General features: G+C 42.4%; 1 protein-coding gene across 1 annotated transcript in view; it reads right to left on the reverse strand.

Moving 5' to 3' along the window:
* The window catches only part of EMSY (EMSY transcriptional repressor, BRCA2 interacting), a gene marked incomplete in the record, with an annotated part of 97,812 nt that overhangs the window by 82,176 nt on the left and 2,099 nt on the right, over positions 1–13,537 (reverse strand). The window contains 7 exon segments of the mRNA XM_077451430.1: positions 548–625; positions 1,668–1,919; positions 2,706–2,976; positions 3,096–3,355; positions 4,971–5,123; positions 8,824–8,999; positions 12,690–12,764. Coding sequence (XP_077307556.1) covers positions 548–625; positions 1,668–1,919; positions 2,706–2,976; positions 3,096–3,355; positions 4,971–5,123; positions 8,824–8,999; positions 12,690–12,764 — 1,265 coding nt within the window.

A 13,537-nucleotide genomic window follows, 5' to 3' on the forward strand; every position in this document is an offset into this window, starting at 1 on the left:
TAATAATTATTATTAACAATAAATAATAATAATAAATTTGATTGATGCCTGCAGCTACCATTTAGATATCTCCACCCAAAGTCCAGCATGTCATAGGACAGCCTTGGGCGGGAAGTGGTTAAAATTGTGCAGGCTCATAGAATGGCAACAAACTATGGTACTTAAAAATCTCCATAGGCAAGGCTTTCAAAATACTTACAGGTTATCTGTTTAGAGTTACAGACAAGGTCTAGCAATATAATTATTTCTCTCGCTCTCATGTTCACAGTGATACCTCACGTGTGGTGTGAATACCGTTTACATATGTGTGTATGACTTCGCTTCTGCACGCACCTTTTATTTATTCCTTTTTAATCACTTTTATTCCTATTACAAGGAATGTAAACATCCCTTGTAACAGAAATAAGGATGACAGGTCCTCTTTATGGATAGATATGGGGTGAAAAAAAAAAAAAAAAAAAAAAAGGAAGAAAATAAAAATAATAATCTCTCCTCTGCCTTTAAAAGCAAAAGATAACAAAACAAAAAAAAAAAAAAAGTTATTTACTTCCAGCCTCGCTTGGAAGTGACATCATGGCGTTGCTCCGGTCCTTGAAGGCCATAGAGTAGAGCTGCACGATTCTGGCTGAAATGAGAATCACGATTTTTTTGCTTAAAATAAAGATCACGATTCTCTTGGCGTAACATTTTTCACATTATACAAAAAAAATTGGGCTAACTTTACTGTTTTAGTTCAGTTTCATTAAAGTGTATTTTTTCCCAAAATATTGCATTTGAAAGACAGCTGTGCAAATATTGTGCAACATAAAATACTGCAACATCCACGCCATTTTATTCTCTAGGATCTCTGCTAAAAAAAACAATTAAAAAAAAAAAAAAAAAATTATATACAACGTTTGGGGGTTCTAAGTAATTTTCTAGAAAACAATACAGATTTTTAACTTTTAAGCAAGTAACAATAATTCTCTTTATCTCGCCTGAGTGATGTTGGGATAAACTTGGCAGGCTGCCCGTTTTTATTTTTTTTTATTTTGACAGCTGTCGGCTTGAACAGAGATCTCTCTGCACTGAATCGAGGAAATGCTGTGTTAAGATTGCAAGGGGGGGTGGGGTAAAATTGCGATCTCGATTCTTTTAGGATTAATCGTGTAGCTCTACCATGGGGGGGGGGGTTAAAGATGATCTACTCTGATAACCCCTGAGACCAGCCGGCTGCACTGTCGGATTGTTTCTCGGACGAGCTGCTTGGAAAACTTTTCATGAGAATGCCAACAGTAGCCCACCAAATGCAGCCTCATCAGTGCAGTGACCACCAAATGCAGTGCCCACCACATGCAGCCTCATCAGTACAGTGCCCACCACATGCAGCCTCATCAGTGCAGTGCCCACCACATGCAGCCTACCAATTAAGTAGGCTGAAGAAAAAGATACCGGGGGTTATGACTGATATCTTCAGCCATAATACTGATAAACCACTTAAAAGCCGCAACATGTAATATATTATATACACATACACACACGTATTGTGGTCTTTAAGTGGTTAACTGACGCTGATGCTGTAAAATTTGTCTGGAGCTTCTAGGTGTGAATGACCCTTGGTCATGAAGGGGTTATTCTAAAGAACTCCGGGCAGTTGGCATTTTTTCCACAACATGAAGTGTACTCACCAGATTCCTGCTTTATCTGTATAGTAGGCTTGATCCCTGGTGGCACCTGAGGAGGTGGAGTGGGTGCTGGCTGGGTAATAGTGGACGGCTGTGACAGTGGGGGAGCCTGTGGCGACATTTGATGGATTTGATGTTTTGGCAACTGCTGGTAATGCTTGGGGAACTGTGCCAGGATTTGGCCGGGGGAACTGATCAGGTTCTTGGGGGAAGGAAGTCTATTGGAGGGCACTTTCACTGTTGACGTCGAGGCACCTGGATAAAAAGATAAAAGCGACTTATCCAAATGGGCTCCAAAGAAACCTGAAAGCATTCACGTCTATCTCATTCATCAAGTGATTTGTACACTATGCATTCATACCAGGAGAAATAAAGTTTACTGAAGGGTAAAGAATTCCACGGGTCTGCTGAAGTCTTGTCTACACTGGGTGGGTTTATTTCCTCCACAAACCACATACACAGCTTTGTAACCTGGGAGATCTTTTCTGAAAATAGCAGAATGACCATACTACTACAGGACACTTATTCCTAAAAAAAATGCAAGGCGAGGTTACACCCCAATTACATTCAAAGTAACATTAAAGTGTAAATTAACTCTCCCAATCAACATTATTTTTAATCATATTTTCTTGCCTAGGCAATCTGATGCAAGGTGCCGCTCCAGAGGGGGCACATTACGCAAGGGGCCTGCTCTGGTGGAGGCACATTACGCAAGGGGCCTGCTTCGGTGGCAGCACATTACGCAAGGGGCCTGCTCCGGTGGGGCGCTCGGACGATGGCAACTGATTTATAGGGGTAGTCTGATTGGAGCACCCAATGTAATGATTACTTTAGTAGGTGCACCTAATGTAAGATGGAACACTAATGGGGACATTTACAGAGTATTACCAGAGTGTGTGGAGGAAACATACAAGAAAAGTAGACACGTACAATCTTTCATAGCACAGACTTGAGATTCTAACCACAGCCAGAAGAACATTTTAGTGACCAGACCTCCTTGGAATTTTAATTCAATTCCCCTGCTATAGAGGACTTTCTTACCTTGTGCCATTGTGGACATGACCAAGGATGGTGTCGAAGAGACGACTGCAGTGACAGCAACGCACCCTGTAGACAGAGAAGCAGGTGGGGCATTGCCAATGGTGCTGCTAATGGCAGGAGTATGGGCAGAGCTAACGACCACTGGCGGCTTCTGAGTAGTGGAAGTTATGACAGACGTCGGAACCAGTTTAGTGACTGCAGCGTAGTTGTGAGACTTTGATAAAATGTTCGGGACAAATGTAGAACTTGGAGAAGTTGTCACAATTATTACCTGTCAGAAGATAAGCAGAAAAAAAAAAAAAAAAAGTTAAAAAACAGTAAAGCAGTGATTGACCAATGTCATTCATCTCAGCTCTGAAAACCGTGCAAGCCACGGCTAGAGAGGTCTACCTTCTGGGTGGAAGTGTTTGTTGTCTGGGTGGTGGGTTTGGTAAAAGTGATCTTCACTGGTGACATGTGTGGTGGTAAGGAGTTGGCGATGCTCTGCATGATGTTGCTCATTTTGGGGCTCCCAGAGACCGGCACGGTAATGGTTTTCGAGACTGGCGTTGTTGGCTTGGGGACATCTTTCAGGACAACGGGGGACGAGCTGCTGGAGTTCGTTCGACGGCGCTTGCGAGGCTTCTCGTCGTCATCTGAGCAGTTGACACCTGAAGGGGCAAAATTTTAATTCATAATAGATAAACTCATGAATCCAAAATGACAATGGGCTTCATTCACAAAATAATCTTGAATGCAATATTTAGGTGTCCAGATACATTTTGCCTAAACAGCGCATGTGATCCTGAAACTGTCAATTCACTATACCATTTTACAGTATTCACCGCAAAGCGTTGAAAGCGCTCGGAAAATACCACATGAACAGGCGTTAAACTCAATTCACAGAAGGAAATAATTAAATGCGGTAATTAAGTAGTGGTCCAGGTATGCAGTATTTAACGAATGTGTAAGATGTTTAATAGTAAGGAGTGGGCAGCCCCCGTGGCCTTAACAACCAATGAGTCGTCAGTTATCAGCGAGGTCCCTCCCAGCTGACAGCTGAAAGTAAAGAAAAGAATTTGCCGGCATAAAAAAAAAAAAAAAAACAAACACACAACACAGCGTTCCCCCCCCCATCCTTACCAGGCCCTTTGAGTCTAGTATGGATTTTGGGGGGGGGAACCCTGATGCCACAATGTAAAAAGGTGTGGGGGTCCCCCTCAAAATCTATACCAGGCCTTATCCGAGCATGCGGCCCGGCAGACTAGGAAATTGGGAGGGGGCTAGCAAGCGTGCAGCCATGACCCACACAGATGAGGGGGCGGGTTGATGGGAAAGAGGGCCTCTTCCCCACAACCCTGGTCTGGATTTGGGGGGGGGGGGGGGCGCCAACGCCATTTTTAATAAAACGTTTGGCATGGGGATCCCTCTTGAAATCCATACCAGACTCAAAGGGCCTGGTATGGATCCCACGCCGTTTTTTATTTTTTTCAATGCTGGCATTTCTTTTCTTTACATTCAGCTGTCAGCTGGTAACCCCGCTGACAGCTGATGACTCATCGGTTGTTAAGGCCATGGGGGCTGCCCACTCCTTACCATTTAAGGACTGCGTTTTTTATTTTTTTTCACAATTTTTAATTGCTAGCAAATCTTTTGCTTACATTCAGCTGTATGAAAATCATCTTATGTTCTTTCTATCCCTGATGAAGGTGGCACTTAGACAGACCCACAAAATATGTTGGCTACTTTTTAAATTGTACCCCTGACCTTCAATGGAATAAAATTCTATCTGGACCTCTTCAATTTTAACCCTCTGTACGTGACACCACAAGCCAAGAAGACTGTGGCGATCCTCTGGGGTGTAGAAGCCACCTGCCCAGGAACCAGATCATTTACACCAACAGTAATACCTTATAGCGGAGCGCCACCCAAAAGTGGAACTCTCGCTTATACGCCCCCCCTTTCGGTGCCCTTCCGGAGACGGGCTGCAGCCCGATCTCCCGGAAGTTCGGCTCCCCTCCTTCCCCCGCCGCCGGGTGAATTAGGAAGCGCAGCGCACTTCACGCATGCGCAGAAGGGAACCAAAAGGCTTCACTACCGGGTTCCCTTACCAGGAATGACGGCGGCACCCCAGGAATGATCGGCTGGGGTGCAGACACCATGGGCATTAAGCATACACGCACTGAACATGAAGATTGAATATATAAATCCCCGGTGCGGATTATGCCTGCTGCAGAAGCCCCCTCCAGTTAGTATAGGCGACAGGTACTGCAAGCCTTCACTTACTTTTCACATAGACTGTGCTGCCGCTGGGAAGGACTACCACGTTGGAGGCTGGGCTCGCAGGTCGAGGAGACTTGACAGTGGCCACACTTCCGCTGGGGACTGGGGTGGATGTGGGAGTGGATGTTGTACTTGTGTAAGAATAACACACGACCACTACAGAGAGAAAAAAAAAAAAGAAGACGACACTGGGCATTAGTTAAAGCCTTTCTCACTAAACCAATATTTTCACTACAATAAAAGGAAAACTGCTAAATAAAATACATACAAGTGGGGCTGTTTTACCTGCAAAAGAACTTGTATTTTTGTACAGTCTGTCTTTAGATTTACACAGCCCTACCTGTTAGGACAGGAGACCCGATTTCCTTTTTTCTGCTGCAGTTCAGTAACAGTTACAGGTCTTGTCCCTCCCCCAGCAGATGACTGGACAGTGAAAGGAGAAACAGCTGACTGATGAGCTCATCTGTAACTATGCTCTCTCTTTTTATCAGCATTTCCCTTGAACTGCAGCACCAGTGTAAAATTAGAGGTCGACCGATATTTGCCATTTTTTAATTAATCGGCATCGGCCGGTTGTGCTTAGATTAGAATGGTTTCATTGTACAGAATGGAACGCTACTTGTCAGGCGGCTAAGTCGCCTGACAAGTCGTCCCGGTGTGAACCGACCCTTAGTCTTCATAGAAGCGACTTTCCTCCTCTCTGGGCAGTCTGCCAAGAAAAGAGTAAAGAGATACAATGTTTACACTTGAATGAACTCAACTCAGTGTGTATAGTTCTCAGTTTAACCATTTAAAGACTAAATCTTTTCTGACACATGTTGCTTACAAGTAAAAATCCTGTATTTTCTGCCAGAAAATCACTTGGAACCCCAAAAATTATATATTTTTAGCAGAGATCCTAGGGAATAAAATAGGAGTTGTTGCAATATTTTCTGTCACACGCCATTTGCGCAGAGGTCTTTCAAATAAATTTTGGGAAAAAAATACACTAAAAAAAAAAAAAAAAAAAGAAAAAACTAAAACAGTAAAGTTAGCCCATTTTTTTTTCATCCAAAAGTTTTGACTACCTGTTTTTATTTAATATATAGGTTTTTTTTTTTTTTTATCTAAATCATACATACAAGTGAACTGATTGGAGGTTTGTTTTGTTTAATAAATGTTTAAACGTAAGAAATTTTCTATATCACTTATGAAGGCTGCTTTCACACTAGAGCGGGCAGGCGTTGATGGTAAAACGCTGCTAGTTTTAGCGGCGCTATTCGGCTGCTAGTGGGGAGCATATAACCCAGCTAGCAGCCGAGGAAGAGATTAAATGCGCCCGTGAAGCACCACTGCCAAATCGCATGGTGCCCATTATTATCAATGGGCAGGAGTGGTGGAGGAGCGGTATACACCACTCCAAACGTGCTACTTGCATTTTTTTTTTTTTTTTTTTTTTTTTTAACATCCTGCCAGCGCATCGCCTCAGTGTGAAAGCACTCTGTCTTTCACACAGACTGCAGGGGAGCCGTTTTGCAGGCACTTTACAGGCGCTATTTTTAGCCCAAAAGCGCCTGAAAAACGCCCCAGTGGGAAAGGTTTCTGTTAGATTTTATGAGATGAAGGGGGATATAAAAAATAAATAAAAAATCGGCATCATATATATCGGCCATCATGATTTCTAAATATCGGTCGACCTCTAGTGTAAATGGCTGCTTGTGTTGCTTCTCCCTCTCCTTTTCAGCTCTGCTGTACAGGGACCGCAAAAGGCTGATTATCAGGTCAAATTAAAGCAGAGTTCTTTTAACCGATCCCGACCAGCGCACGCCGATGTACGTCGGCAGAATGGCACGGGCAGGCATACTGGCGTACAGGTACGTCCAATCTTCAATGCCGCCCTGCCATCGCGAGCGCGCCCGCCGGCAGCGCGCTTGTGTGCTGGTCGGGACCCCCGTGAGACCGGCTGTGGGTCCCGCGGACTCGATCGCTGCGGGCATACCCGCGATCATCTCACGGGGCGACTGAATGGAGGAAATGCCGTTGTAAACAGCATTTCCCCATTCTGCCTAGCAACTAGTGACGCTGATCTCTGCTCCATATGATTGGAGCAGAGATCAGTGTTCACTAAATGAAAGCCCAACCCACCCACAGTTAGTAACACACCCCTAGGAACACTTAACCCCTACACTGCCACCCACTGGTTAACCCCTTCACTGCATTTATATAGCAGTGATTGCTGTATAAATGTGAATGGTCCCAAAAATGTGTCAAAAAAGTCCGATATGTCCGCCATAATGTCGCAGTAACAATAAAAAAAAAAATAAAAAATAAAAACCGCTGATCGCCGCCATTACTAGTAAAAAAAAAAAAAAAAATTTAATAAAATATTATTAATAAAAATGCCATAAAACTATCCCTATTTTGTAAATGCTATAACTTTTGCGCAAACCAATCAATAATCGCTTATTGTGATTTTACCAAAAATATGTAGAAGAATACGTATCTGCCTAGGGAAAAAAAATGTTTTTTTATATATTTTTGGGGTATATTTATTATAAAAAAAATGTAAAAAAATAATGCCTTTTTTTCAAAATTGTCGCTCAATTTTTGTTAATAGCGCCAAAAATATAAACCGCAGAGGTGATCAAATACCACCAAAAGAAAGCTCTATTTGTGGAAAAAAAAAAAAAACACGTCAATTTTGTTGCACGACCGCGCAATTGTCAGTTAAAGCGACGCAGTGCCGAATCGCAAAAAGTGGTCTGGTCTTCGACCAGAAAAATGGTCAGGTCTGTAAGTGGTTAATAAATCAGACACTTACCTGTCCCAGTGATATGGGCGTACGAAGCCCTGCTCATCTCCCCCTCCTCTCTGCGGTGCCGGCATTGTAACTCTGGACGCGCGGCTGTGGCTTCACAGCCGGGCACCCACTGTGCATGCGTGAGCCTCACGCCATGACTGGCCGGGCAATCATCTGGGACCTGTGACGTGTCCCAGATGATTGCCGAGAGGGGGGGGTGGGGGCTGGGTGTGTCTCCCTTCCGGTGCCTTGGTGCACCTGAAGTGGGAGCTGGAACCTGCGCCTCCCCCAAAAAAATGACATGCCAAATGTGGCATGTCAGGGAGTCACATAGGCAAAATTTTTATATCCATAAAAATCGCTGCCTACTTCTGGGTTTGGGGCATGTGCACCACCCCGTGTCTGGCTCCCGCTGTGATTGTACACAGCAAAAGCCTGTCACAGCCCAGAGCTCTGTGGTGACAATCAACACAGGGCTCTGTACAAAGGGACCAATCTGTATAATTCCCATGCCTACAAAGCAGGGATGAGAAACTTTGAGATCAGTTAGTAAAAGCAGCACACTACACACATTACACATATAGCTAGGCACACATTTATCCCCTTAATCACCCTAGATGTTAGCCCCTTGGCAGCCAGTGTCATTAGTATTATTAGTGATCACTTTATTAGGGTCACTGATGTCTGTGTCAGTCAGTAGTCTCCTCCCCCCCCACCAGCATCAGATTGTCAGCCGAATTATCTCAGTGACATTATAAGTCGTTGATCACCGCCATTAGGAGTATAGGGAAAAAATAAAAATAAATAATAGGTAAAAATTCCATTATACATACACACCATAGTCTGTAGACGCTATAAAAAACACAGACAGAAATTCTTGTTCACACTTGCTTTGCGTTTTTTTTTCTTTTACTAAAATGGACCGCAAAGCAAGCATAACTGGGAATCTCTGTCTGAGTTATAGTGTCTACACACACACACACACACACACACACACACACATTACACACAATACAAACATTATAATATAATAATAATAATATCAAAGAATAAAAAAGGAGATACCACCTTCCTCACCTTCCTTGTTCCCGGTCTCAGCAGGATCTGGAAGTGAAGAGTTGTGCTGTCCAGCAACATTGGCTATGGCGTTGGCAGTGGCTGTAAAAGCGGTCTGTGGAACCAGACGCGGCATCAGCGGTACCAATCTTCGACCTTCGATGGACCATTCAGAAGAACTGTTTGGACCAGACATGCTGGAAAAACACAAAAGGTAAGTATATAGCTGTATCTATAGCCATTTATTTTCCAGGTAAGTACAGTAATGCTCTAAGTTCTGCCAGCTTATTATTGTATGTTTAACTGCTGCAGATACCGGGACCATGCTGACACTTCTCACATACATGTAAAAAATCTATATATATTTTTTTTTCTAGAAAAAAAATTTTGGAGCCAAAAACACACACACACACACACACACACACACACACACACACACATTAGAAATGACACTTTGCTACAATGTAGTGAGTGTACAGCTTGTATAACAGTGTAAATGTGATGTCCCCTCAAAATAACTCAACACACAGCCACTAATGTCTAAACCACTGGCAACAAAAGTGAGTACACCCCTAGGTGAGACATTGGGCCCAACGTGTCAATATTTTGTGTGGCCCCCATTATTTTCCAGCACTGCCTTAACCCTCTTGGGCATGGAGTTCACCAGAGCTTTACAGGTTGCCACTGGAGTCCTCTTCCACTCCTCCATGATGACATCACAGAGCTGGTGGATGTTAGAGACCTTGCGCTCCTCCACCTTCCGTTTGAGGATCCCCCACAGATGCTCAATAGGGTTTAGGTCTGGAGACATGTTTGGCCAGTCCATCACCTTTACCCTCAGCTTCTTTAGCAAGGCAGTGGTCGTCTTGGAGGTGTGTTTGGGGTCATTATGTTGGAATACTGCCCTGCGGCCCAGTCTCCGAAGGGAGGGGATCATGCTCTGCTTCAGTATGTCACAGTACATGTTGGCATTCATGGTTCCCTCAATGAACTGTAGCTCCCCAGTGCCGGCAGCACTCATGCAGCCCCAGACCATGACACTCCCACCACCATGCTTGACTGTAGGCAAGACACACTTGTCTTTGTACTCCTCACCTGGTTGCTGCCACACACGCTTGACACCATCTAAACCAAATAAGTTTATCTTGGTCTCATCAGACCACAGGACATGGTTCCAGTAATCTATGTCCCTAGTCTGCTTGTCTTCAGCAAACTGTTTGCAGGCTTTCTTGTGCATCATCTTTAGAAGAGGCTTCCTTCTGGGACGACAGCCATGCAGACCAATTTGATGCAGTGTGCGGTGTACTGACAGGCTGACCCCCCCACCCCTTCAACCTCTGCAGCAATTCTGGCAGCACTCATACGTCTATTTCCCAAAGACAACCTCTGGATATGAAGCTGAGCATGTGCACTCAACTTCTTTGGTCCAGCATCGCGAGGCCTGTTCTGCGTGGAACCTGTCCTGTTAAAATGCTGTATGGTCTTTGCCACTGTGCTGCAGCTCAGTTTCCGGGTCCTCGGAACCTTCTTATAGCTTAGGCCATCTTTATGTAGAGCAACAATTCTTTTTTTCAGATACTCAGAATTCTTTGCCATGAGGTGCCATGTTGAACTTCCAGTGACCAGTATGAGAGAGTGAGAGCGATAACACCAAATTTAACACACCTGCTCCACATTCACACCTGAGACCTTGTAACACTAACGAGCCTCATGACACTAGGGAAGGAAAATGGCTAATTGTGCCCAATTTGGACACTTTCACTTAGGGGTGTACCCACTTTTTTTGCCAGTGGTTTAGACATTAATGGCTGTGTGTTGAGTTATTTTGAGGTGACAGCACATTTACACTGTTATACAAGCTGTACACTCACATTGTAGCAAAGTGTAATTTCTTCAGTGTTGTCACATGAAAAGATATAATAAAATATTTACAAAAATGTAAGTGGTGTACGTGTGTGTGTGTATAATATATATAATGTTTTAATGAAAAATGCAATCAAAACATCCAACATATATAGGCCATCATCATAAGTTTCGGGCTAATACAGATCACCTGAAACTGTTACGATGATGGCCTATATATTTTGGATGCTTTGATTACATTTTTCATTAAAACATTTTTGTGCAGCAGTCCCTTTTGTCATTTCATGAATATATATATATATATATATATATATATATATATATATATATATATATATATATATATATATATATATATATATATATATATATATATAAATTAGAGGCCCTAGAGAATAAATTTGTAGGTGTTAGAATTATTTTTATGTCACACCGTATTTGCACAGTGGCTTTTCAAGGCGCAATTTGTTAAATACACTTCTTTTCATTTTATTGCACACAAAAACACAATGCCCAAATATAAAACGATGTTATGTAGTGTGAACAGATACCTAACAGTGAAGCAATGTCATCAGCACACCAAGGATTCCTCAAAAGCTTTATTCACATGGTCACAAAGTACACAAACGGCATTGTTTCAGAGCTACGCAGGGCCCCTTAGTCAAGTGAATAAAGCTTTGGACCCTTTTGAGGAATCCTTGGTGTGCCGATGACATTTCTTCACTCCGATTGTCTACAGTTTCCAATCGGTGGTCATTGCAGCACCCAGCACTAGTACAGCCATTTTCAGGAACGTGTGTGTGTGATTGCGTTCAGACACCCAACACGTCACGTTTAAAACGACATATGCCTGTGGAACAGCTTCAAACTACGATACCTAAAAGTCTCCATAGGCGATACGTTACAGGTTACCAGTTAAGAGTTACAAAGGTGGACTGGTGCTAGCGTGATCTCGCTATAATGTTTGTGGCAATACCTCACGTGTGGTGCAAACACCACGTATGCAAGCTACGTATGTGTGTTCGCCTTTGTGCCAGGGTTGCCAACCTCCCGCAGCAGTTTTTACTGACAAAACATGGAAAATTTACTGGTAGAGCACAATTTTACTGGCAACCTGAGAAATGAAAGCACTCCTATTGAAAACGAACACAGTGAATATTCAAACAGTATAAACATGATATGGAAACACTGACAATACTTTATCAGGCAAATTACTTTTTTATTACACTTAAAAAGTCAACACTGCATTAAATTATCAGCCCCTGAAAACTTACTGACAGTTGTAAAAAAAAATGTTTTATATATCACAGAATTTTACAAACTGCAGTTGACAAAAAGTAAGAAACAGTGTAAATAAAAAGTTAAAAAAAAAAAAAAAAAAAAAAAAAAAAAAAGAAGAAAAATGAAAAAATTTAAAGCGCCCCCCGTCTCCCGGTGCTCACGCACAAAGTTTGTGCGTGAGCACAGGGAGACGGGGGCACTTTAAAACATTTTTTTTTTACTTTATATTTTTGCTTACACTGTTTCTTTACTTTTTTTTTTTTTTAAATCACTTTCATTGCTGTCACAAGGAATGTAAACATCCCTTCTGACAGTGACAGGTACTCTTTATGGAGAGATCTGGAGTCTATTAGACCCCCAGATGTCTCCTCTGTCCTTACAAGCCTCTGATTAAACCAAGATCAGTGTGATCAGATGCTTCACCAAATTAAAAAAAATTATGCCATTTACATCCAGAAAATCGGAAGCAACGAAAACGCCGTCACTTCTGGTTTCCTATACCATGGGGGGGGATCTTTGGTTCCCTCCATCTCTGTGGTCAGCTGGTGAAAGCCATTCTTTATTTTACTGGAGAGGTTTTAAACATCCAGAACAGCCCCTCCCCCCATCCTGATGGGGAAATTTCAGTTGTTGTTGTGCAGGGAGGATGGGGATTTATATATTGTAGTTTACAGTAAAAAGCAAAAACACAAAATAATGTGAATATAAAATCGAGAAAGTTTTGATATTTTAGCAAGTCTTACTTATGAGCGATGGTGGTGAGGCGCTCATCGTTCACCGCTCTGCGCACCTCTGCGCGATGTCGCTCTGTAGAAATACTAAAAAAAAAAAAAAACACACAACACACACATTATTGAAGAGGATAAGAAAACTAGAACCTCTTAATTGTCTTCATGATCTGGCAAAGCATACAAACCCCAACTGTGTGCTACAGATGTAGAATTCTTCACTGACTTGTTAACCACTTCAGCCCCCGGAATGTTTTGCCCCCTTATTTACCAGGACACTTTTTTAACGATACGGTACTGCGCTAACTTAGCTGACATTGCACGGTCGTGCAATATTTTTGCATGTTTTATACTTTCTGATATAAATGTATATCAAATATTTAAAAAAAAATAATAATATTATATTTTTTTATTATTATTATATATTTTTTCTTTATCAATTTAGGCCAATATGTATACTGCTACATATTTTTGGTAAAAAAAAAAATCTCAGTTAGCGTCTACCAAGTACAGGATTTCTTTTTTTATAGAATTTTTTTTTCTTACTTATAATGGTGGTGGATCAGCGATTTTTAACAGGATTGCAATATTGCGGCGCGCAGATCGGACACAAAGCTGACACTTTTTGAGGAACCAGTGAAATTATTACAGTGATCACGGCGGTCTGCTCATTTACGTCAGCAGACTGCCGTTCTTTCTCCACGGGGAGCGATCGCGGGTGGCCTTTTATTTTTCAATTTGAATAGGCTATTAAAAAAAAAAAAATTTTAACTGCTCTTCTCCCAATGGGTTTATTTCTTATCACTTCCTTCCAAGAAACATCAGGACAGGGACAGGTGAAGGGATACCTTCAACATGGGTCA

This window comes from Lithobates pipiens, unplaced genomic scaffold (genome assembly GCF_037356315.1).
Source record: "Lithobates pipiens isolate NorthernLeopardFrog02 unplaced genomic scaffold, aLitPip1_a1.2 Scaffold_23, whole genome shotgun sequence".
In the NCBI taxonomy this organism is placed as follows: Eukaryota; Metazoa; Chordata; class Amphibia; order Anura; family Ranidae; genus Lithobates; species Lithobates pipiens.